We start from the raw sequence: 25,829 nt of genomic DNA on the forward strand, positions 1-25,829 counted from the left end.
AGAATCCAACCTGTTAACAGAAGTGACTTGTATCTGAGTGGAGAACTACACCTATTTATTATTTCTTAACTACAAGTGTGCTTTGTGTTGTGCATAATGCAAGTATAAAGACACTCCAAGATCCAGAAAATTTACAGTCAAAAAGAGAAGGCAAGAGGCACTGTGGAACCCACAGGAGGTGGTTCAATACTTAGCTAGCTCCCAGTGACCACATATTTTTTACAAATGCCAGAAGTAATTTGGGCCCAAACTTTAATGTTTTGTCTTTACAAAATTCTTTATAATTTTTTTTTAAGAAAACATAATTCTGTGTTAAACTACTGCAAGAAATTAAACAATGTAGAAGATGTTTAAACTCAAACCAAGGTGTGAGGGATGGGTGAGGGAGCGTAGGTAGATAAGGAAACAAAATGAACAGCATTTAACATAAAAGCATAAATCTCATAGGCTTTTGGAATTGACAGGCTGGTTCAGCCCCAAGGTCCATCTAGTCCAGTGTCCTGTCTCCTATGCTTGCCTATGGCCTGTGTTATACAGGTCAGATTAGACCAGTGGTTCTCAACCCGCGGCCCAAACAGCACACAGCTGCAGTCCATGTGACATCCTCAGGGCCATACAGGTAATGTACATATTGCATGAATACAGCCCACAATGGTAAGTAGGTTGAGAACCACTGGCCTAGATTGGGTGACCAGACAGCAAGTGTGAAAAATCAGGATGGGGGTGGGGGGTAATAGGAGCCTATATAAGAAAAAGACCCAAAAATCGGGACTGGCCCTATAAAATCGGACCTAGGCCTAGATGAGCACAATGGTCCCCTCTGCCTTGGGAATTTATGAATAGTGAGAGGACAAGATTAAAGCCAAACAGAAGGAAAAGGGCTAGAGTATTTAAAAAAAAAAAAAAAAGAAGAAGCAGCAGCAGCAGTGGAAGAGAAGATAGCAGCACATGCAGTTACCCGAGGGCCACTGAACATGAGACAGAATAACTATCTCAGCGAGCTCAGAGGTTCAGGCAGGCTGTCTTGCCCTCTGGGGAAGGTTTATAGTTAGATCATGTTGAACTGTTCTCTATTCACCCATTTTAGTAGAAATGGTGGTAATTTGGGAAGAGTGTTATTGGAGTTCAGAGGGGAGATGTGCCAGGAGGCACTTGGAGTTGATGCACTCAGCAGCAGGACTGGTTATCTGTGTCACGCCCGGTTACTACTAATAAAGCTCTTAGCTCTGTAGCTTTATTGTGCTCCTGGCTGCTCCACGCCATATGAAAGAGCCCATTTCTCAGGCACCTTGTTTGACTCTGGCCCCATTGTACTGAGCCCATTCACCATTTCACTCTTGGTGGTGTCTCTGGGTGTTCATTTTGAGGAGAGCTGTTTTTTTGTTTTGTTTTTCAGGTATCACTGTTCCTGTGTGAGGGATGGGGGATACCTTCTCTTGCTCTGAAGGGATGGGGGATCAGGTATTTGACTAGTATAGACTATTCTTTTGTGGGCAGGGAGCTCTGCAAGCATGGGAACCAAACTATTGTGGGAATCTTCAGAGACCTTAGTAACAGCAAAGCTCTTGGGCCCAGATTCATAAAGGTGTTTAGACCCTTAAGTTTGGGGTTTAGGCTCCACTGCAACCCACAAAATTGCCACCAATCCCTGTAGGTGCCTAAACTCATTCAGCACCTACATTGTCAGGGTAAAAGTTCCTTAAGTACCTAAGTTTCTGCCTCTGGCCATGTGCACTGCTGTCTCACTCTGGGTGTCCAGTCACCTGCCTCCCACCTAAACCCCAGAGCTATCCATGAACCTGGAGAAACTAGGGGTTCACCCACCTAGCTCGGGTGTGAGGGCCAATCCAGCAGGCGTGCCCAGAGACCACCAACTAGATTGGGTCCCATTCAAAATGGCGAAGGAGGAGTTGCTGCCACCTACCATATAACTTGTAGTCATAGATACATCCATTTTGTGATTTGTGCCTCTCCTGTCAAAAAAGTCACATCCCACCACTGGTGGACACTAGACTTGGACGCAGTATTCCAGTAGTGGTCAGACCAGTGCCAAATACCTAGGTAAAATAACCTCTCTGCTCGTACTTGAGATTTCCCTATTTATGCATCCAAGATTCACATTAACCCTTTTGGCCACAGCGTTGCACTGGGAGCTCATAGCCAGCTGATTAGCCACCATGACCCCACCCCCCACTAATCTGTTTTAGAGTCACTGCTTCCCATGATAGAGTCCCCCATTGTGTCAGTATGGTCTAGATTCTTTGTTCCTAGCTGTATGCATTTACATTTAGCCATGTTGGATGTTTTTCTGAAAGCTCTGCTCTCGGAATTATTTTGGGGCAGTTCCATGGGCTGTGTTATACAGGAGGTCAGACTAGATTATCACAATGGTCCCTTCTGGACATGTGTAGCGGGGTAGTCACCCCGCTCTGTCCCTGAAGGGGCTAAAGCAGCCCTGGAGAGGGCTGCAGCTGGGAAAAGGTAGGCTGATGGGGAAAGCAGCCACAGCTGTGGCCAGCTTAATCAGGGCCCAGATGGCCCTTATAAGAGGGCTGTGGCCCAGAAGCTAACACACACACTCTCTCTCCAACTTCTTGAGAGAGAGAGAAGGACCTGGCTGCCTGGGAGCTGAGAAGGGTACCTGAGGTGGAGCAGTGCTGGGGAAGGACAGAGGGAGCTGGGGAGCTCCAGCCACGAAAAAAACCAGGCTGCAGGCCTTGCTAAAAGGGCCAAATAGGTACTGGGGCTGCAGAGGGGCAGCCCAGAGATAGGCAAAGGCAGCAGGTCCTAACCCTCTTGCCGACAATGAGTGGTTTACAGACTGCAATCGGCCCCAGGGAGCGGGGGCTAGATGATGACTGGCAGTAGCCACTGAGGCAAGGTGGGTTTCGAGGGTTGGGGGTTCCCCAGGGTAAAGGGCACTGGGGTCTGGGAGGGACATGGGGGCCAGTGGCAGGTGAGACACCAGCCTGCAGAGGGTGCTCTGGGCTGGAAGAACTAATTCCCAGAACAACCAGCAGGAGGCGCCATGCCAGTGAGTCTCACCTCGCTACAACATGGAATCTATGAATATTAAAATACATATTGTTTGCTTGCACTGAGCTTACCAAGCGATGCAGATTACTCTGTATCAGTGACCTCTCCTTTTCAATATTGACCACCACCCCCAATTTTTGGGTCATCTACAAACTTTATCAATAATGGTTTTTATGTTTTCTGCCATGTCATTAATAAATATATTAAATTGTGTAGGGCCAAACACTGATCTTTGCAGGACCCCACTAGAAACACACCTGTTCAATGATGATTCCCCATTTATAATTAAATGTTGAGACCTATCCATTAGCTAGCTTTTAATCTGCTTAATGTGTGCCATCTTAATATCATTCCAATTTTTTAATCAAAATGTTATGTGGTACACTATTACCTTTATCAACAAAACTTGTAATCTCATTCAAGAAAGATATCAAATTAGTTTTGACAGGATCTATTTTCCATAAACCCATGTTGATTGGCATTTATTAATACAAAATTAAAGGAGAGTAATATAATTAAGTCCCATATCAGCCGCTCCTTTATCTTTCCTGGGATCAATGTCATACTGGCAGGTGCATAATTACCCAGGTTATATGGTTTACCCTTTTGGATACTGTCACATTAGCTTTCTTCCAGTGTTTTGGAACTTCTGTGATTTTTCAGGACTTAATGAAAATTAACATTAACAGTCCATTGAGCTCCTCAGCCAGCTCTTTTAAAACGCCTGGATGCTGATTTAAAAATGTCAAACTTTAGTAGCTGCTATTTAACTTCCTCCCAAGTGTACAAGAAATATCCCAGTGTAGACAATGCCAGAGAGACATAGGTGAGCAGAACTCTTTACACTTGGGAGGCAGTGTCTCTAGCAGCTTTAAATTCAGAGCTGGCCCTCAGTCTCCAGGGAATTCAATCTGCTCACCTGGAGATGGTTCTGGGGTCCCACATGCTTGTCTTTGAAAGAAAGAGGCTTCAGTCTCTCTTTTGAAGACGCTACATGAATGTCATTTGCTTACTGCTCCTTCCTCCCCCTCCTCATCTCCCTCCTCTGACCAGCTCAAGCTGTCATCTGACTCCTCCCATTGCACTCCTTCGGGGTCCTCGGCATCCATAGGGTCTTTCTCGGTCTGGTCTGGTCTGGGCTGAGAGCTGCTCTGGAGATGCTCCAGTTTGGCCCAGGTCATGGGGCTGGCCTTTCGCAGGGTGATTTCCACCTTTGTGGGCACCATGTTTACAAAGCTCTTCTGTACATCAATGACCTAGAGAGAATGGGGCAGGCATGTCACAGTAAGGGTTCATCAGACACATTCTCTGGCCAGACATTTAGTATTAGCCATTATATTTGCCAGTAGGGCTTTCCTGGAGAAGCAAGAAGTCAGTGTAAAGACGAGGCAGAGCAGAATGAAAACCAAACCGTTTGCATGGAGTTCAGTACCTGGGACACTAACACCATGATTCCTCAAGGATTTTCTGATGCTTCATTGTGGCAGGGGCTGATCACCATGAGCCTTAAGTCATCCACACAGGAAAAGGTGGAAGGTTACCAAGGGAGAGGGAATGGAAAGCACAAGTAGCAACTGAGATAAACTACCCAGAACACTTGAGCCTTCACTACAGCAAAGCCAGTGCTCTTCTCAGCTACTAGAAGAGAGGGATCCTGGGTTAAGTCAGGGAGGGCAATGACTGCATTGCAGTGATGTGCCGAACCAACTGGATTCCATTTACAGGGATTAGGGGCCTCCAGGGTGCCATGCAGAGAGATAGGAGTCCCTCCTGGGTGCCCCAGGATGCTGTGGTGCAGAAATGTGGCACACAGCTGAGGAGAGACACAGCAAAACGAGAGGAACTATAGTTACAGGCAAAAAAGGTCAGGGAGGGGATGCTACAGGAGGATGGAGTGAAGGGTAGGGATAGGAAATGCTCCAAGAGAATGAAAGTATTATTCCTTCCTCTACATCGGGGTGGGCAAATTACGGTCCGGGGGCTGCATCCGGCCCTTCAGACGTTTTAATCTGGCCTTTGAGCCCCTGCCGGTGAGCAGGCTCTGGGGCTTATCCCACTCCACGTGTGCCATGGCTTCCCATGGCTCCCAGAAGCAGCAGCGTGTCCCCTCTCCAACTCCTAATCATAGGAGCAGCCAGGGGCCTCTGCATGCTTCCCCCGCCTCAAGCGCTGCCCTCGCAGCTTCCACTGGCCAGCAACCGTGGCCAAAGGGAGCCCCAGGAGCGGCGCCTGCGGACGGGGCTGTGCGCAGAGCCGCCTGGCCACGCCTCTGTGTAGGAGCCAGAGGGGGACATGCTACTGCTTCCAGGAGCTGCTTGAGGTAAATGCTGCCCGGAGCCTGCACCCCTGACCCCCTCCAATGCCCCAACCCTCTGGCTCAGCCCTGATCCCCCTCCCATCCCCCAAACTCCTCGCTCCCATCCTCCTGCACCCCAGAGCCCCCACCCTCAGCCAGAGCCCTCACCCCCCAACCCGCACCCCCACCCCCTGCCCCAGCCCAGAGCCCCCTCCCGCACCCTGAACTCATTTCTAGCCCCACCCCAGAGCCTGCACCCCCAGCCAGAGCCCTCAGCCCCTCCCACATCCCAACCACCAAGTTCGTGAGCATTCATGGCCCGCCATACAATTTCCATACCCAGATGTGGCCCTCAGGCCAAAAAGTTTGCCCACCCCTGCTCTACCTACTCAGGAGATAGTGGGGCCACAGAGAATGTTTAGGCGACATATTAGTAAAATAGGGAGGTAGCCTGGTCTGGAGGATTGAGCACAGGGCTGGGAGTCAGGAGGTCCCGAGTCTAATCCTGGCAGTACTAGACTCACCATGTGACCTTGGTTAAGTCATGTCACTGCCCTGTGCCTCAGCGTCTCACACTGCACAAGAGGAGGAATGACAGACCTGCCCAAGGATCAGTTACTTACTGATTGTAAAAGTACAGAAGGAATGCTGTGAATTATGAGCAAAATCGCACCCTGGCTGAAATGCATGGCAGGTTAGTGGGCATGCGGGCGCTCTGCCCGATGCAGTAGGAGACTGGGTGACCCAAGGATGCTGTATGATTGCACAGAGAAGAGATAAACAAAACATGTTACAGCGCACCAAGATGTGTAAATGGCATCACCACAGGCCTCACTGTCGCACTCAGCCACTCTCTAGCCTTTTACTTGTTGTTCACTGTCTGAATTACAGGTAGAGCTGGGCGTGCTGGCTCTACGTAAGAGTGGCCAACACTCCCCAGCATAACACCCTGTTTTCAGCTGTATAACTTTGCCAAATTGTAACCATTTGGGCTGAAATGTTCTCTGCCAAGTGTCTGCGTCAGGCCGATTTTTGGTTGGTTGTTTAAAGTTTCAGCAAAAAATGTTCTTAGAATGAGCTAAGGGAAAATATATGTCGTTTTACCCTGGTTAAAAACATTCATACAGTTCTTTGGTTGAGAAGTGCACGTCTCTGCAGGGATGGACTTGGAGCAGGGCAGAGGGGTTACCCTGGTGTGGTGTGAGAGACGTGCTTCTTGCAGTTCCTAGGAAACATACCCACATTTGGTCAACATCTGTGTCTTTGAAAGCATCTCAGTCTGCAGGTGCTCAGCAGAGACTTGATAGTGTTTGGCAGTTAAATTCACTGAAAATTAACTGCACTGAGGCTGGTTCAGTCCCACACGGCAGGAACCGAGCAGGACCTTCCCTGCAATTGCTACTCCCTGCTGTTGTGGGCTGCTTTGAGGTTCGGTATGCAGGAGTGGCACCAGGGTTTTTGCCGCCCTAGGCAGCAGCGCTCCTCCTCTGAGCATTCGGCTGTGGGGATCCTTCCGCTCCGCGTCTTCGGGGCACTTCGGCGGCGGGTCCTTCACTCGCTCCGGGACCCACCGCCGAATTTCCACCGAAGACCCGGAGCGGAAGGACCCCCCGGCGCCGAATTTCCGCTGAGGGTGGCAAAATGCCGCCCACCAAATCCTGCTGCCCTAGGGTCGCCTAGTGGAAGCGTCGGCCCTGTCGGTATGAGAACTGAGAGCATGAAGATGTTCTCTCTCTCTCTCTCTCTCTCTTGTGCTCGCAATGCCAAGCAGTGACGGAGAAAGCAGCCAGACTCAATCGTGGAGGGGACAAGAGAAGGCCTGAAGGTGGGGTAGTCGGACTGAAGGAGGAGAGAGTAGATTGGGCCAAGGCACCTTGGACTGTGAGCTGGGAGGGGTGAGACTGGGAGTGGCTGGGCCAGGAGAGTGGGAACCAGTGGGGGATGGGGACAGAACTGGAAGCCAGTGGGGGGGGCAGGCAATAGATTGGATGAGGAATGGGAGGGGATACTGGAACTGGCTGGGGAAGGAGACTGGGCCAGGGAGTGTGTGTGTATGTGGATACTGAGATCGGATGAGGAGCCTGGATTGTGGGGGGGAATGGGACTGGCTGGGCAAGGAGCCAGAAGGGGGACACATGGAGGCTCTTGCATATGGGTAGTAAAGCATCAGCTTCAACCCAACATGTAGTTGTCTCCAGATCACAAACCTGGTTGCTGGCAGCCATTAACCCCTTCTCCAGCATAACACCCTCCCCATTTCTGCTCTGCTCACCGGCCCAACACAGGTTTAAAATCGAGACAGCCTTAATGATTTCTCTCTCAGACAGGAGAAAAGCAATGAGGGTTGGAGGAGAAGAAGAGGGTGCCCTGGCAAGGGGGCACACTGAATCCCTTGCAGGACAGGTAAGGGGGGCACCCAGAGTCCTTGGCATGAGGGGGAGAATGGGAGACCATAGTATGGGGGAAAGGAAAGCTGGGGATACACAGAGTTCCTGGCATGGGGGGAATGGAGCAAAAAAGGGGGAGACAGAATCCTTGGCATGTGGTGAAGGGGAGAATGGGAGACACACAAAGCCCCAGACATGATGGGGGGAAGCATTGCTGTGAGTCCCTGAAACACTGGGGGATGGGAGGGTGGCCCACAGGGAGCTTATTGTAGGAAATGGAGGAATGCAGGGAACTCCTGTTGTGTACATTGTGCTCATGCTCAGCCTACAGATACTACAAAGTGTGTGGCCCTCTAGCAAATTAGGCACAAAAACGGTGTTAGCAGAATGCTAAGATTGCAAAGTCAAGCATTCCAAAAAGTTAGGAAATGCTAGAAATAAGGCTGCCAGTGCACCCTTAATTTGGCCCCCTGTGTGTGGATGCACCATGATACAGTTTCTAATTACATGATCACTAGTATTTTTTCCACATGACCCATGACATTCAGTGCAGAGGATGCAGCTAGTCAATTAAAGTTAAACTCTTTAAAGCCAACAGGACCAGATAACTTAAACTCAGGACTATTAAACAATATAGCCAAGGAGCTCTCGGCATCATTAATGTTGATTTTTAACACATTTTGGAACATTGGGAAAGTTTCAGAAGACTGGGAAAATGCTAATATTGTGCCAATATTTAAAAAGCATAAATAAGATGACCCGGATAACTATAGGCCACTTAGCCAGACATTGATCCCAGGCAAAACTGTTGGAAAGGCTGATGTGGGTTGCCATGAGTATAGCATATTTGATGCCACTGAACATGCTTTGATGGAAAATAGGTGCTCCTGGGATGAATCGGAGCTGGGTGGATAGTACAATGATGAGTGCCACAGAAAAGCCTATGAGAAAATTAAATTTTATTTGGAGCAGAGTTTGAATAGTGTGCTGTAAATAAGGCCTGGGGTCACACATTAGACAATGTTGAAAAACTGTTGAATGAACACCAGCCATCCTTTTGTGCACTGAATGAGGCAGGAACCCTGTGGAAAAAAACAGTATGTGATTGTGTAATTAAGACTGTTTCATAATGTGTGCACCCAAGAGGGCTGAGATAAGGTTGCACAAGCATCCTTAATTCTAGCATTTCATAACTTTTAAGTGCTTGACTTTGGAATCTTAACATTATTTTTTTAAAGTTGGCATATAAGCTCTTTTGGGGCATGGTCTTGCTCTTTACTTGTTTCCGTGAGCCACCCAACACGCTTCTAAACACTTTAAAAATCATAGCAATAAAAGTCCAATGGATTTCCTGGAGCTCTACAAAATGGCAGCTCAGAAACCTCTTCCAGGAAACTCAAACTGCCTCAGCTAGCACAGCACTTCCAGCTGCCCATATCCCTCCAGCTACAAATGAAAAGAAAATGAAATATCAAAATCTGAATGGAACAGGGTCTCTTCTGGCTCCATGAGAGATGGGTTCAAGCTGGGATGTAACTGGGCTCAGCTCTTGGGCACCGTTATGGCCCAGGAACAAGTTGCCACAAGGTAGCTGACCCCAATAAGCAGTGCTGGTCTAGGTCCCTAGTTTCAGAGCAGCAGTGGCCAGTGAAGCCAGTCTGGTTGGTCGGAGTTAAACCAGGGGCTATAAAGGCCCATCCGAGGACAGGAAGGGGGTGAGTTACTGGAATGGCTAAATAAGGGTTCCTGGAGAGAAGCCACCAAGGCATGCTGCTAACTCCTGTGGGGTCCCTGCAGCAAGTGGCAAGTTGCCCAGCAAGGTTGCTCTGGAGCTGCTGTTCCAGAGGAGTAATAAAGCTGGCTGATGGCAGCTGTCTGCAGACCTGCAAGGAGTAAGAGGCGAAAGTGGCCACTTGAGGGAGAAGTTGGCTAAGGCCCTAGAGCTGGCTAAATTACAGCCCAGCCCAAGGCAGAGAACTGGGCTTCTGCCAGAAGGAGAGACAGGGACTGTCTGAAGCACAACCCAGCTCCAGGAAGATGATGGGGTGAGGGGTGTCTCCTGATCTGGGACAAAGAGCTGACCAGGACTCTTATAGGGACACAGAGCAGGGTGACCTGGGGCAACTAACATAGCAAGTTACCTCTATAAACAACTGAATAAGGCAGGCCCCATGAAGCAGGTGCATGTTCTGGAGCCAGCCTAAGTCTGGTAATTGACTGAGAGAACCTGACGGGGGCGCACAGTGCACTGGCAGGGCCACAAGGGGGTAAGCTGGAGAGGCTCAAACCTTGACAAAGTGATGTCCCCTTGCCTTATGAGAAGGTCCAGGGTAAGACTCTGGGATGCCAGCACTAGAGGCTCTGAAGAGTTCACGTTTGTACTTGCGATGCTTCCCCAAGAGCACTGACCACTCTGTATCCAGTACAGGTGTCCATCAGAGGGGCCACGAGAATGATTAAAGGATTAGAAAACATGCCTGATAGTGAGCTCAGCTTGTTTAGCTTAAAGAAAAGGTTAAGGGGTGACTTGATCAGTCTGTAAATGTAACAGACCCCAGTTGTCGGCAGGCAGGATTGAACCTGAGACCTCTGGAGCTTAGTGCATTAGCCTCTACCGCATGAGTTAAAAGCCAACTGGCTCAGCTAAGGCTGTAGAGCAGACTCATTTTACCTCTCTCTCTAAGGCCTTGGCTACACTTGCGCGTTACAGCGTTGTAAAGCCGCCCCCAGCGCTGTAACTCACTCCCCGTCCACACTGGCAAGGCATTTGCAGCGCTGTATCTCCGTGGTTGCAGCGCTGCATGTACTCCACCTCCCCGAGAGGAATAGCGAGTATTGCGCTGCCGCTGCAGCGCTGCGGCACCAGTGTGGCCGCCCAATGCGCTGTGAATGGCCTCCAGAATTATTCGGCAGTATCCCACAATGCCTGTTCTAGCCACTCTGGTCATCAGTTCAAACTCTACTGCCCTGGCCTCAGGTAACCAACCATGTGACCCACCCTTTACATTCCCCGGGAATTTTAAAAATCCCCTTCCTGCTTGCTCAGCCCGGCATGGCGTGGAGTGCTATCAGCGAATCTTTCCAGGTGTCCATGCCTCCACGCGCCAAGCGAGCCCCAGCATGGAGCAATGGCGAGTTGCTGGACCTCATCAGTGTTTGGGGGGAGGAAGCTGTCCAGTCCCAGCTGCGCTCCAGCCGTAGGAATTACGATACCTTCGGGAAGGTATCAAAGGACATGATGGAAAGGGGCCATGACCGGGACGCCCTGCAGTGCAGGATTAAAGTGAAGGAGCTGCAGAGTGCCTACCGCAAAGCCCGTGACGCAAAGGGCCGCTCGGGTGCTCCCTCCGCGACCTGCCGATTCTACAGAGAGCTGGATGCGATACTTGGGGTTAACCCCACCTCCACTCTGAGCACCACCATGGACACTTCAGAGCCGGTGTGGGGGGGGGGAGGAAGAGGAGGAGGAAAACGAGAGTGATGGTGGTGGGCCAGATGGAGACACCCCGGAATCCCTGGAGCCATGCAGCCAGGAGCTCTTCTCGAGCCAGGAGGAAGGTAGCCAGTCGCAGCGGCCGGTACTTGGTGGAGGACAAACAGAAGAGCAGGTTCCCGGTAAGCGGGTTTTTTTTTCGGGAAGGAATTTTTTCGGTGCGGGCTCTTTGGGAGAGGAGGGTTAGGCATGCATGCCTAGATGCGGAATAGTGCATTGATGTGGTTTATCACATCGCGGTAATCGGCCTCGGTAATCTCCTCGAATGTCTCATCCAGAACGTGTGCAATGCACTTGCGCAGGTTTATCGGGAGAGCCACCGTGGTCCTTGTCCCAGCCAGGCTAATGTGTCCACGCCACTGTGCCGCGAGGGGCGGGGGGACCATTGCTGCACACAGGCAAGCTGCATATGGGCCAGGGCGGAAGCCGCATTGCAGTAGAAGACCCTCCCTTGCTTCCCAGGTCACCCTCAGCAGCGAGATATCGTCCAGGATGAACTCCTGTGGAAAATGTTGGGACAGTGTTCAGTGTAGGTGCCCCCTGAAGCTGTTGGCTCTCCCCAAGGCACAGAAACCCAGAGGACAGTGCAGACCTGAAACAATCAGTCCCCCTTACTCACCATTTTGAGGCTCCCGTGGGATGTGTGTGCTCTGTTTCGGACGGGAAAATTATGCTATTGTGTAGACCCTGTGTGTTTTCTACTCCTTAAGTGCGGGGGGACTCATTACTCTGTCTGGTATAAACAATGCTGCCTCTGTTAAATGTTGCATTTTGCCTATACAGCAGCATCAACCTTGAGACCTCAGCTGTCCCTCTTATCGCCTGCTCAGAGACTGCAAAGACTCAGGAAGAGACCACGAAAAAGCAAAGAAGACATGCTGCAAGAAGTGATGCGGCAATCTATTAAAGAGAATGAGAAAGCACAGAACTGGAGGGAGAGAGAAAGCAGGATCCGCCAGGAAAACGCAGCGCACCGGCGGTAAAGCACGGAGCACCGGCAGCAAAGCACGGATTGGCTCATAAGCATCCTGGAGCGCCAAGCAGACGCTATCCAGGAGCTTGTAGCCATGCAGAAAGCGGAGCAGTACTGCAAACGCAAACGCCACCCCCCCCCCCCACAGTCCTTGTCCCAATACTCTTTCCGTTGTGCCCCACTGTCACCTCCAACCCATTTTCCCCAACTTCCGTGTTCTTCACGCCACCCGCTGCCTCCAACACCAGTATCTTCACCACCCAGCCCTGAAAACCACGACCCTTACCCTCTGCACTCAACCCCCATCACCATGCAGTATAGCTATCCTGAAGTGCAGCACTCACTGCACAGCACACCAGACAGGACATACGCGAATCTGTGATTGTACCATTCCCCACTCCACCCCCTTGTTTCTTTTCAATAAATAATGTTTTTTTCTTTTCAATAAATGGATTCTTTGGCTTTGAAAACATTCTTTATTATTGCATAAAGTAAAGGACTCCTTAGCCCAGGAAATAAACAGGCACTGCAAGTCTGCTTGTCCGCTTATCAGACACTGATTCCTAAAGATTGGAACTACTGCACTTCACTCCCATGCAGGGCACCAGATATCACTGCTGGTTTTCAGCCTCAAATTGCTCCCTCAAGGCATCCCTAATCCTTGCAGCCCCGCGCTGGGCCCCTGTAATAGCCCTGCTCTCTGGCTGTGCAAATTCAGCCTCCAGGTGTTGAACCTCGGAGGTCCATGCCTGAGTGAAGCTTTCACCCTTCCCTTCACAAATATTATGGAGGGCACAGCACGCGGATTTAACTGCGGGGATGCTGTTTTCGGCCAAGTCCAGCTTCCCATACAGAGATCACCAGCGGCCCTTTAAACGGCCAAAGGCACACTCCACAGTCATTCGGCACCGGCTCAGCCTGTAGTTGAACCATTCCTTGCTGCTGTCAAGGCTCCCTGTGTAGGGTTTCATGAACCATGGCATTAACGGGTAAGCGGGATCTCCAAGGATCAAAATGGGCATTTCAACTTCCCCTACCATGATCTTCCGCTCTGGGAAAAAAGTCCCAGCCTGCATCTTCCTGAACAGCCAAGTGTTCCCAAAGATGCGTGCGTCATGCACCTTTCCGGGCCAGCCTGTGTTAATGTCAATGAAACGCCCACGGTGATCCACAAGCGCCTGGAGAACCATAGAGAAATACCCCTTCCGATTAACGTACTCGGATCCTAGGTGGGGTGGTGCCAGAATAGGAATGTGCGTCCCATCTATCACCCCTCCACAGTTAGGGAACCCCATTTATGCAAAGCCATCCACTATTTCCTGCACGTTACCCAGAGTCATGGTTCTTCTGAGTAGGATGTGATTAATGGCCTTGCAAACTTGCATCAACACGATTCCAACGGTCGACTTTCCCACTCCAAACTGGTTTGCGACCGACCGGTAGCTGTCTGGAGTTGCCAGTTTCCAGATTGCAATAGCCACCCGATTCTCCACTGGCAGGGCAGCTCTCAATCTCGTGTCCTTGTGCCACAGGGTGGGGGCAAGCTCCTCACACAGTCCCATGAAAGTGGCTTTTCTCATCCGAAAGTTCTGCAGCCACTGCTCGTCATCCCAGACTTCCATGACGATGTGATCCCACCACTCGGTGCTTGTTTCCCGAGCCCAAAAGCGGCGTTCCACGGTGCTGAGCATGTCCGTGAATGCCACAAGCAATTTCGTGTCATACGCGTTACGCGGCTCGATAGCATCGTCAGACTCCTCACTCTCACTGTCACTTTGGATCTTAAGGAATAGTTCGACAACCAAACGTGACGTGCTGGCGAGATAAGTCAGCATACGCCTCAGCAGTTCGGGCTCCATTTCCCGCAGACAGATCGCGCTGCACAGAAACCGTTGAAAGATGGCGCCAAAGGTGAACGGAAACAAAGGGATTTCTGGGATGCGAAGCGATGCATCACAGGGCGTTGGGACAGGACCCAGAATGCCCCGCACCCACGCCCCCTTCCCACAACCCACGGCGCCAGAATGGGAAAAGGTGCTCTGTGGGATAGCTGCCCATAATGCACCGCTCCCAATAGTGCTGCAATTGCTGCAAATGTGGCCACGACAGTGCGCTGGGCAGCTGTCAGTGTGGACAGACTGCAGCGCTTTCCCTACTCAGCTGCACGAAGTCAGGTTTAACTCACAGCGTTGTACATCTGCAAGTGTAGCCAAGGCCTAAGTGGTCTTGAGGCTACTAGACAGGACAGAACACCACACCCAGGAAGTGTGTGAGTTACATAAGCATCCACATGGGGAACAAATATTTGTTAATGGGCTCGTCAGTCCAGCAGACAAAGGTCTGACAGGCTCCCAGGGCTGCAAGTTGAAGTGAGATTCATTCAGACTGTAAGTAAGGTGTGAATTTTTAACAGTGAAGGCAATTAACAGTTGGAACAATTTACCAAGGATCATGAAAACAACAAGGAGTCCGGTGGCACCTTAAAGACTAACAGATTTATTTGGGCATCAGCTTTCGTGGGTTAAAAATCCTCACTTCTTCAGATGCATGGAGTCATGGCAAGGATCATGGTGGCTTCTCCATCACAGGCTACGTTTAAATCAAGATTGGATGTTTTTCTAAAAGCTCTGCTCTAGGAATTATCTTGTGTCAGTTCTATGGCCTGTGTTACACAGGAGGTCAAACTAGATCAGGGGTTCTCAAACTGGGGGTCGTGAGCTGCCAGCCTCCACCCTAAACCCCTCTTCGCCTCCAGCATTTATAATGGTGTTAAATATATAAAAAAGTGTTTAATTTATAAGGGGGGCTGCACTCAGTGGCTTGCTATTTGAAAGGGGTCACCAGTACAAAAGTTTGAGAGCCACTGAACTAGATGATCACAACGGTCCCTTCTGGCCTTGGGATCTGTTAATTTACATCTTGGCACCTGAGCCCAGCTTCCAGTCCCTTTCCATCCACAGCTTGCTGGAATAAGGGAACCAAGATAAACAGAAATCTTACCCCCCAGAGATCCAGCTTTGCCTGGAAAACCTTGTCACCTTCGAACATGATATGGACATCAATCTGAAAGAAAGAAAGAAAGAAAGAAAGAAAGAAAGAAAGAAAGAAAGAAAGAAAGAAAGAAAGAAAGAAAGAAAGAAAGAAGTCTCTTAGCAAGTACAGAAGGACCAACTCTGCAGAGCTGGTGAGTGAGTGAGCATCAAAGCCACACAGCAAGGGATAGGTGTCACCTCTAGGATCTGCCTTTTGGGATAGTGTAGCTGCACAGAATCATAGAAATGTAGACTGGAAGGGACCTCAATAGATCATCTAGTCCATTCCCCTGCACTGAGGCAGGAGTAAGTACTGAGACTAAGCAGCCTGATACTGTGGTGTTTGTGTCCCCACACGACAGCCCCCGCCCATTTCAGGCCTCTGTAGTAATGATCTGATAATCCATCTCCTGCCTATCCTGAAGCTTTATGGGCAAAGTCAAACTCCTCATCCTCAGGTCCCAGGCCCTGCAGCATCTAACCCCCATTTGTGTGTTCTGCAGAAGGAGGTGAGGCTGAGAAGGGGAACCAATAATTACACAGATGCTGAATTATGTAATTGCTTATTGTCTTGTTATTTACAGATTGCAGCAGTGGGATATGGAGCCTAATGCTCTTAACTCAAAGTTATCAAAGACCTTTGTGGAGGAATTGTAATAATACTGGATTAACAAACCACCCAAAGCCAAGACCATAATTAGAGCTGATGTGGCAGTTAAATGAAGAATTTCTTTCCTTGCCACACCTAGGAACTGCAAATTAACTTTGCTCTCTCCACCTTTCCCGGCAGCCAAAATCTGAAGTAAGTGAGATCTGAAGCCTTCAGGAGATTTTAGAGATGCCAAGGTGCTAATCCCCAAGGTGCCAGATTTTTGTGCTGATTCAGGGTGGCCGGGGTTAACCCTTCAGCTTCACTAACAGACTCCCCACTACTAACAGAGGACTTACAAAACAGTACTGCTCATGTGGAAACTAGCTGAGAGGGTAGAAGAGTTTCAGGACACAGTGATGCAGAGGAAAGAATATGGCCACGTGGGACAGAAGCCACTAAACTCTCAATGCAAAAGGAGAAGGCCGCAGATGGGGCGCACTGAGCGTGTTGCTGGAGGGTTACATTACATGGACCAAAAGGGGCTGAGGGTCAAAACAGACTCAGCGTTATAATATCATTATTTCTGGACTTAATGGGAGAGACAGATTTCCCAGTGCCAGTAGCAAAAGAACAATCCAAACCCCATCCAGGAGCTCAGTCCAGGTTGCGATATGCAAACTACTGTGCTGTCAAGCTAGGGAACCAATCTTAGTCTGTGCAAGGAGGAGCCGCAGAACTACTTAGATTCCAGGACCCTACTCAATAAATGTTGCCAGGGTTTAGTTATAAATATAAAAATAAATCCAATAAAAGGCACCTCACACTTGCTCCAGGTGTCTTTCGACTCCACCCGTTCCCAGTTCAATGACCCCTCTCCTCTTCCCCCGATAAACAATATTAAAGAAGGGGGGGGCAACCTCATCCTATTAACATTAACCAATCAAAACATATTTTGAAAATTTTTAATTATAAGCATTTCTTCCCTTTCTAGAATCTTTTAACCCACCATACCAACCCATGACTTTACCAGGAGCCCTCAGCACAGATTGTTTTTGATGCAAACAGTTCAGTTTGTAGCAGTCTATTTGTCTCCAACTTTTGCTAACTTTGGTGAACAATTTAATGTAACAGGGTGAGCTGGACTTTTGTGACCTTGAACAACTGCGAGTACAGGCCTCTCTTTGCCAGGAGCTGGGACTGGACGACAGGGGATGGATCACCCATAACTGCCCTGTTCCGTTCATTCCCTCTGAAGCACTTGGCACTGGCCACTACACAGCTTCATTCGCACAGTGAGAGACAGTGACAAAACTGCTCCCTGTGGCTGCAGCTCCATAAAGGACAGCCCTCAGGGGAACCTACACCACAGAAATTAACAAAGGCAATCCTCGGCTGCCCAGCCACTCCTCAGCCAGGGCAGCAATATTCTGAGCAACAGTATCTCTAAGGCAGCCAACAGATAGAACACTGTCAGCCTGAGATGTTGTCTCACCCCTTCAGCAGGAAGCAGGGTAGTCCTATTCATATCAGGGTTATCCCACAAAAACAGAGACAGATGGCAACTCCCTGCAGCAGATAGTAGAAGGAAGAGAGAGATGGACCAAGCCAAGGGGAATTACATTTTCCTTCTCAGGAGCACAAGGTCTACCCTAAGAGTCTATATTAGAAGTGGGGTGTTTAAGCGACTGTTCTGGAGAGCATTAGCATGCATACAAAGGGCACTGGCTGGCTTTGACAGCCTGCACAGGCCTCGAAGACTAGTACGCAGCAGGACAGCATTTTGCATTTCTAGGTCTGTTAGACCTGGACCCCACATACCACAGTGCGACTGGCCGTCACAGAGCTGAGTGCTGGCAGAGGATTCTTGGAATAAATCGTCACCACCACTTGGCTGCTGGTTTGATGCCAGTCTTGTCGACAAGACACCAACTTCTTATCCTGGTGAGAAAAGGAGCCTGTTACTGAGGCCAGCCTCCAGCACACACGTCTCCTCCCCCATTGCAGAAAGAACAAATCTAGCCAAGGAGCCCTGCACCGTTCCTCCTGGCTGATGTGTTAACTAAAGGCTAGAGTCCCAGCACAGCGCTAGAGGCCAAGCTGGCCCAGCACGTCAAATGTAACACTGGGTTCTTTACATTTAGACTAAAGCCATTTCCAACCCAGTCTGCAGCCCAATGAGACTAAAGAGGGTCTCATCATTGTGTGCAGGAGGCAGGGTCACCAAAGCAATTACATCACTTTTAATATCCATCCTCCTCCTGTTCCACAGCAAGATCCTCACCAGGTTTTCCCAAGCCCCACAGTGATTCCCCAGGGAATCAGACAGGCCTGGCTCCAAGGTACACAATTCAGTCTTCCAATCAGTGCTGGTCCTTCCTCTAAAACTAAACCTCTGTTTCCAGCTGTGAACTTGGTTGGAGAATTCTCTCTCTCTCTCTCTCTCTCTCGGACCTTAGACTGGCACTCATCACCCCAGAGCTGGAATACTTTGGGGGCGACACTTCTGAACAAAGCCATCTTAGGGAGCAAGTGTAATTCAACTCAGACTGACACTGGCACTGGCAAGTATCTAACACAGAAATGTTTGGTGCTAGGAATATTTTGAGAGGCTTTTCCTGCATTCAGAAGTTCAGCTGCCTGTGTGATCCTCACGCACGAAGTCCAGGTCAGTGTGAGGCTGCCTGTCTAGGAAAGGTTTGAAGATGAACAGGCCCATAAATGCTACATCCAGTTCACTTGTTTTAAACGTTCCTCTTAACCTGTTCTGTACCTCAGCCAGAGCCTTCCACACCCAAACTGTTACAGCCAGAGAAATGCTTCCTGCTCAACCTTTCCCTTTGACAGTGCAGACACTGGGCTAGCTGATCTCTCTCTCCTAGTCACAGGGGACATTAATCTCCAGAGAGGGGAGGGGAGCGGAGGCTTGGGCCAAGAGACCTTCCTCTCTAGCCCACTGCTGCTTATACTTACCCACCAGCCCATCTAAGCAGCAGGGCCTTGGCACTCAGGGTAGCTGGGCTCAGTGCCCCGCTCTTGCTAACTAACCCTGCTTAACTTTTTTATTTGTCGCCCACCAGTGGTTTCTAAGGTGTTAAAACCAAGGGCTGCACTTTCAGCCTGCCCCATCTAAAGGAAGCTATGCAGTAGCCATGCAAGGAGAGCAGCGTTCAATTAGGGGAAATGACAGTTATGTATCTCGTGTTATACCAGTTGCACCAGACACAATTCGTAAGAATGGCCCAGTTCTGTGTTGCTGCCTGCTTTAGAAATGGGCGGAGTAATAACCAGCCGTGCCAGTGAAGATGACTACCCTGTAGCAATCAGAGGGGTGTATGTTAAGAGGTAATAGCAGGATATTTCAAAGGGCAGGCTTGTGTTGGCCTGATTTTGTCCTCTCTCATGTTTTTTTTTAAACAGCTAAGCAGGGCTGGGTCTGGTCAGTCCTGAACTGCAAACCTTCAAGGGAAAAATCCAGGTGGGCATGGGGACCCCCTTTGCATTTGCTGACAGGAAGAGCAGACTCTGTGTTAGCTTGGAAGTGCCTTCAAACTTTGGGTGCAGCTTCCCCAGTCCCCTTGCCTGTTGAAATTGATTTAGCCTCCCTTGGAGGGTCACCCATGGGGAGACTGTTCATATTCTGCACTGCCTGTGTCATGTGTATTTAGTTTTGCTACCATGCCCTGACTTTTTAGCTCATTTCCATTAGGTTTGGCTGAGATAGCATTTCTTTTTATGCATCTATCGCTAGTGGTTTGAAACACCTGCCTTCTGAGCTAAGCTGCTCAGACCTGGTCTCAGACAAGAGGGAAACGTTTAAGAAAAGTTTGAAAAAGGATCAGAGATTCAAATACATTTTTAAATACGTTTTAATTTATCCTCAGTTTAAAAAAAACCCTCAAGAAAGTTATATGCACAAGCCTATGTGAGTGAAGGCAGCATGTGGTGAAAGGGCTGCAGTCACTAAATGCCAGAAATGCAGTTAAGGCCCTCACAGACTGTCATGCAGCCCCATTCTTCATAGGCGCTACAGTATGGCTTATCCCATGCGATCATACAAAGCCTAATAACACCTGTATGGTGGTTTCCCTCTTCAAAGCCCTGTGCTGTATAAATATTATTGGAGTCCTTCTACTGGGCAAAGTGACACATTATTCAGCAAACGACAGACTAAAATGGAGAGGACATTAATTTCTCTCCATCCTGGGTCTGCACTAGCCCTTTAAAGAAGGGACACAGTGAGCCAGTCCTGGCCCAGTCCCACTCTCCCTACAAGGAGGGATTATTTGCGTAAACAGCACTAACAGGATTTGGCTCTTCATGCCTACTCTGCCCCTTTGCCTATCACCCTGATGCTCCAATGGAGGCATTTGTGTTTCTGCCTGTGCTGTGTGATCAGGAAAGGAGACTCGGGTAATGCACATTCAAGGCCTCAGAATTACAATGGTTTCAGCCATAATATTTTTTGCATGTGATATTTTAAGAATCCATTTGGTCTGTCATGCCCCAGTGACGAGCAGATGCCACAGTTACCAGCACAGAGGGGGGAGCAGTGACAGTTCAGGATTCCTTTGCTGTCTGCTCACTGCTCTAAGCCTTGCCACAGTGGCATACCTCCTTCTTTATCCAGCTGTGTTTCCCAGTGCTGCAGCCCTCTTGCTCCAGAAACGCACTGAAGTCTGTAGTTTTAATGCCACAGCAACTCCAGTACTTCATACTGGGGAAAGAGCAAGAAACAAATTAATCTAGGAATGCCAGAAAGGGACACATGAGTCCAAGGAAGATGGGAGCTCTAGGGGTTTAGAGGTAGAGCTAGGTGGAGGCAGGGAGACCTGGGGCACTCAAGATGCTGAGCATGGGGGATATGGGACTGACAGCTCTAGTCTGAACAAATTCAGAGGGACCAAGAGATGTGGCCATCTGCTAGCCTGTCTGTGTGACATGAGCTGGGGTGTCACATGGCCACAGGATAAAAATAACCAACACAACTGGCCATCTGGTTGGAGGAGCTGCGGACTGAGTGGGCCTCCCCAGGGTGAGCGTCTCTCCTTGTGGGAAAGCTTGCTGTGCTGCTGACTGATCTGCCACTGAAGAGCGGAGTCAGGGTCCAAGGCAGGCAGGCAGTTTTTACAAGTATGGGGATAAAAGTCTCCTGGTTCCAAAGGATGTTTCTTACCCCTCATGGAAGACAGGAACTCCGGGGTGGAAAATACAAGCCTCCGTCTCATTCTCTGCCCCCTTGTAGATCTGCCGGGGAAGAGGCAGTGGCAGTGATCAGCACAGCATACTGATGAAAATGAAACCTGACCTGAACCTTTAGGGGAAGGCGGAAGGAGAATTCTTTGCTTAAAGTGCAGCTGGTCCCCGCAGTGTCCTGCAGGACATGGCTGGAGCCTCAGGACCCTTCACTGACTGCCCCTTCCCCAGTTCTCCCCTCAAACACATGCAGCATGGGATGGGAGGCTCAGAAACCAAGGGGATAGGGACAGAGACATACACTCACTATTAGCCGTTCTCAGTCCCCATGCCCGTCACCTTTCCCTCCTTGCCATTTCCATGCTTCCCCACATTGTGTGTTTGCTCCCTGCTGGTTTTGCTACCCTTCCCACTCCCGCCAGGCACTCCCTGTGCTGTGCTCTCCCTCCTTCTCCTTGCCCTCTCAGTCTCTCCCTACACCGTTCAATCTACTTCCTTCTGGATCCCACTCACCCTAATCCCTCCCTCCTTCCAGCCCCTTGAACCCCTCCCTTCTCCCCATGGTTACAGGCTTCCCAGCTGCACTGGGATGAGCACCCCTGCTCCAGGGTTCTGGGGTTGAAAGGTTACACGCCTACACAAGCCATCAGTGTGCAATGCTGGTGTGATGGAATTGCTGTCTGCCATGCAGACCATTCCAGGAGCCTGCTCTCCTGGCCAGTGGAGGCTGTAGTAAAAGCTTTTTGGGAAGCCTGTTGGATTTCGGTGACGGAAGTGGGGATGCCAACTTTGCTGTGGGGCCAGCAGATTCCACCCGAAACCTTCACTGTGGCTGAAGAAAATGTAGCTAGATGTTCCTGTCGTAAGTCCCAGGTGCTGACACTTACTATTTTTGGTGGGCACTAGAGAGATCGTGAAGACCCTCTCCCCCCAGTTGCCAAACCCAGAAAGCTGGTCTCTGCCAGTGCGGGGCACTGAGCCAGAATCAGCAGGGAAGGGAGCATGTGTCCACAGAGCTACGCTCCGAGGACTGATTCCCCAGAGCCTGGGACACCCTGACCTGGACTTTGGAACACAAAGCCAAGGGTGCAACTCACCACCTTACAGCCTGAGTTCTTACAGGTGGTGCCAGTTCTGACCTCCGGAATGGCCTCTGCTGTAATCAACACACATAGCACAGAGCTCTTTATCAGGCTTAGACATTCACCCAGGGGTTCCACTCACACGCCCATCACCCAGGACCATGAGCCACATTATTCTTCACCAGGATACCAGTCCATAGCCCCCCAGTGCACAGCTCCATCTTGGCATATAACCCTACAGCCTGCCACAGCCTGCAATCCCTCTTCATGATACACATACCTGCTTCTAAGTTTCAGAGTAGCAGCCGTGTTAGTCTGTATCCGCAAAAAGAACAGGAGTACTTGTGGCACCTTAGAGACTAACAAATTTATTAGAGCATAAGCTTTCGTGGGCTACAACCCACTTCTTCGGATTGCTTCTAAGTTGTGCACCCTCCATGCTTCCCATAATGCACAGCCCAAGACCACCCTGCCAGGCCCATCCCCATCTTCTCACCCCTGTACAAGGAACCTCCCTCTGGGCATTGGTTTTTGGAGGCCAGCTTCAGCTTCTCCAGGGTCTGCTCCAGAGACCTGGACACTTTAATCAGCAGTGGCTGTCTTGGCTCATCAGAGCTGGAAAGAAAAACCACACACAACATAACAAAAAACAGCATTGTTTCCCTCAACACTCAGATTAACCTTCCCTGCCCCATCTTGAGAGGGAAGCAGGGGCAGGGCCATCTACATGGCCAGTGCCTGACTCACCTTGGCCTTTCACGCTGCATCTTCTCAGCTGATTTGGGGCTTTGGACGATGAGTTCTGTGCTTGGCTTGGCCTTCAGCTTGTCTGAGGTATCCTCTGGCCGGAAAGGCTCGGGGGGCTTCTCATTGCTGTGACACCCCTTCATGCAGCCCTAAGGGGAGGGACCAGAGACAAGCCTAACACTCCTTTTGACCTCCCCACGCAAGGGGCTTGTAGGTCATGGTCGTAGACTCACAGACTTTCAGCCAGAAGGGACCAGGGTGATCATCTAGTCTGACCTCCTGCACATCACAGGCCACAGACCTCCCCCACCCGCTCCTGTAGGAGGCCCATAATCTCTGGTTGAGTTACTGACGTCTTCAATTTGTGATGTAATGACGTCAAGTTACAAAGAATCCACCATTTACTCTACTCCAGAGCAGTAAGTGACACGTGCCCCATGCTGCAGAGAAAGGCTGCCCCCGAACTCCACAAAGCCAGGACACTAAGCACACTAATGTGTGGGGCACCGTGCAAGGAACAGTCCCTAACCTCAGCAGCCCAAGGGAGCAGAGTGTCATGCTGTGCCCAACTCCATTAACTGCCAGGAAGTTGTGCCAAAAGCATCCCAACAGCCTAGCACTACAGTGCAGCAGGAGGGGGTGGCTCAGGAACCTCTGAGTGCCAATGGGCAAGGGGAACAGAGGGGTGCCTGGGTGACAAGGATCTCCTGGGTCTGGGACATACAGTCTATCTAGGTCACCAAAGAATGTCGTCTGAGGTCTCAAAGAAAAGCCAGCGTCACACTGGTCATCAATCTAATCACAAACGGCACATACAGATGCTGTGTAAGGAGTTACGTATATACACTGGCAATTATGTACTTAATGTCTGTGTCTAGGGCTGGCCACTAGCAAAGGTAAAAAAGCGGTTTCTGTTAGACAAGAAGTGTCTGGCTCTTTAGACCTAAATTAAATACCGTATAGTTCACAGCAGGTCGCCTCTCCCTAGTCTGAACCGAATGCTAATGAAGCACTGTGAAGTGAGAGAAAAGTAACAGGAAGAAGCAAACAGCCGTGGAAGAGGGATGGGAGAAGAGAGACCCCATCTTGAGGTGCACGTCAAAGATTTGCTCTAGAATATTTGGGGGACAAAAAATGACACCCTAGCATCCTTCCCCGAGGCAGCAAACGAACAGTCAGTTTGCTTTGTGAAAGAGGGGTCTCAGCCAGGCTTGGCTGAAAACGCTGGTGAGAACGATGGGTGAGACAAGCTGTTAAACAAGAGGATAACTTGTTTTAGTCTCTAGAAAGCATGTTATGATTTTGATTTGTATGTAACCCATTTTTCCAGTATTCTCACTATCACATGAATCTCGGTTCTCTGACAACAAACACATTCTTGTTTTCATTATAACTAGATCTCAGTGCTGTGATGTTAAGCAAAGTGCTGAACCTGAGTTGAGTCTTACAAGCTGGCATACGGTTCCTTAGGAACTGCAGGCCTGGTAGCCCTGTGAGGGTTCAGTGGAGGGGGCTAGACACTACAGGGAACACTCCAAGGATCTGGCAGTTGGTGTGTTGCTACCTGAACAGAGAGACCGAGGCCTGGAATGCTCTACGTGTGCTGCCACAGGCTGGTGGTTTCAAGGAACTGATCCACATCAGGCACAAACAAGACTTCCTCATGATCAGGGCCGGCTCCAGGCACCAGCTGAGCAAGCTGGTGCTTGGGGCGGCAGATTGTTGGAGGCGGCATTCTGCCCAATCCTAGGGCGGCATGGCCGCTTTTTTTGTTTTGTTTTGTGCTTGTTCCGCTCTGGCCGCCCTGTAGGGGGCAGCGGCGCAGAGAACCAGAGCGCCCTGCAAGGCAGTCCTCTTCCTTCCCTCCCCGCCGACCGGAGCAGAGCCCTCGCGGCAGGAGGCAGGAGGCGGCGCAGCGGGAGGGGCCGCGTGGCAGCGCCCCTGCTGTAGCCCTGGCCGCCCCCTTCTCTCTCTCTCCCGCCCGCTCCCTCCCCCCAGCCGGTCCCCCTGCACCCGCGTTCCGGCTGCGCTGCAGGGTTTTTTTTTGGTTTTTTTTTGCTTCGGGCGGCCAAAAAGCCAGAGCCGGCCCTGCTCATGATGAGGCTAGGTGGTGGTGAGGTGCCTCACAACCCTGGGCACCTCTGGGGAGCATTGCAGAGAGGCCTCTGGCTCTTCTTTTTGTGTACCAGTCCTTTGCTGGGGAAGCGCAATGTGCATAACAGTTAGCCAGAAAGGCAGACATTGCAATAATCAACACTGGAGATCCCAGGGCCTGAGCAGGAGTGTTAGCTACTGCGACGGAGATGGGTGGGAGATTTTTGATACGTTGCAAATGAAGAAATGGCAAGATTTGGGCTTGACCTGGATGTGATGGGAGGAGTGAGAGACAGCCCCCGGGTTAAGTGCTTGAGTGAGAGCAAAGAGAGTTGTGAGTGAGGAAGTGGAGCGAATTTAGGAAGGAAGGAAGGAAGGTTTTTTTCATCCATCTTAAATATGACTGGTAAGCCATCCAGGAGCAGTCCGTGAGAGACTGAGAAGCAGGACTAGGCAGAGAAAGTCAGATCCATATCCATCAACCAGTATCTAGGACTCAGATGAGCAACATCATTAGGCTGAGAAAAATTCCCACTAGAATAGGGGAACCAGGGGAGCTGGGTGGGACTGGGAAGGACCAGATGGTGGACAGGGAATTGGATGGGGGGGAGACAGGCTGGATGGAGACAGGGAACCAGCCGGGAGAGGGACAGACTGGCCAGGGCAGAGATGGGGAAATGGACAGGGTGCGGACAGACCAGGCAGGGATAAGGATCTGACCAGGGAAGTGGACGGGACAGGGACAGACCAGCAAGATATAGGGATCTGGCCAGGGATGGACCAGATGGGGATAGGAATCTGGCCAGGGAAGTGGACAGAGCAGGGACAGACTGGCCAGGGATAGGATCTGGGCAGGGAAGTGGACGGGACAGGGATGGACCAACCGGGAATAGGGATCTGACCA

General features: G+C 50.2%; 1 protein-coding gene across 1 annotated transcript in view; it reads right to left on the reverse strand.

The window, feature by feature from the left end:
• Positions 1-4,037: 4,037 nt before the first annotated feature.
• ITGB1BP2 (integrin subunit beta 1 binding protein 2) overlaps positions 4,038-25,829 on the reverse strand; it is a 29,063-nt gene continuing 7,271 nt past the window's right edge. Inside the window, exons 4-11 of the mRNA XM_065410896.1 lie at positions 22,832-22,980; positions 22,581-22,699; positions 22,100-22,158; positions 20,983-21,053; positions 20,421-20,523; positions 17,628-17,747; positions 15,186-15,248; positions 4,038-4,292 (exon numbers count right to left, since the gene is read on the reverse strand). Coding sequence (XP_065266968.1) covers positions 4,038-4,292; positions 15,186-15,248; positions 17,628-17,747; positions 20,421-20,523; positions 20,983-21,053; positions 22,100-22,158; positions 22,581-22,699; positions 22,832-22,980 — 939 coding nt within the window. The remainder of the gene's footprint in view (positions 4,293-15,185; positions 15,249-17,627; positions 17,748-20,420; positions 20,524-20,982; positions 21,054-22,099; positions 22,159-22,580; positions 22,700-22,831; positions 22,981-25,829) is intronic.

This window comes from Emys orbicularis, chromosome 9, assembly GCF_028017835.1.
Source record: "Emys orbicularis isolate rEmyOrb1 chromosome 9, rEmyOrb1.hap1, whole genome shotgun sequence".
NCBI lineage: Eukaryota > Metazoa > Chordata > Testudines > Emydidae > Emys > Emys orbicularis.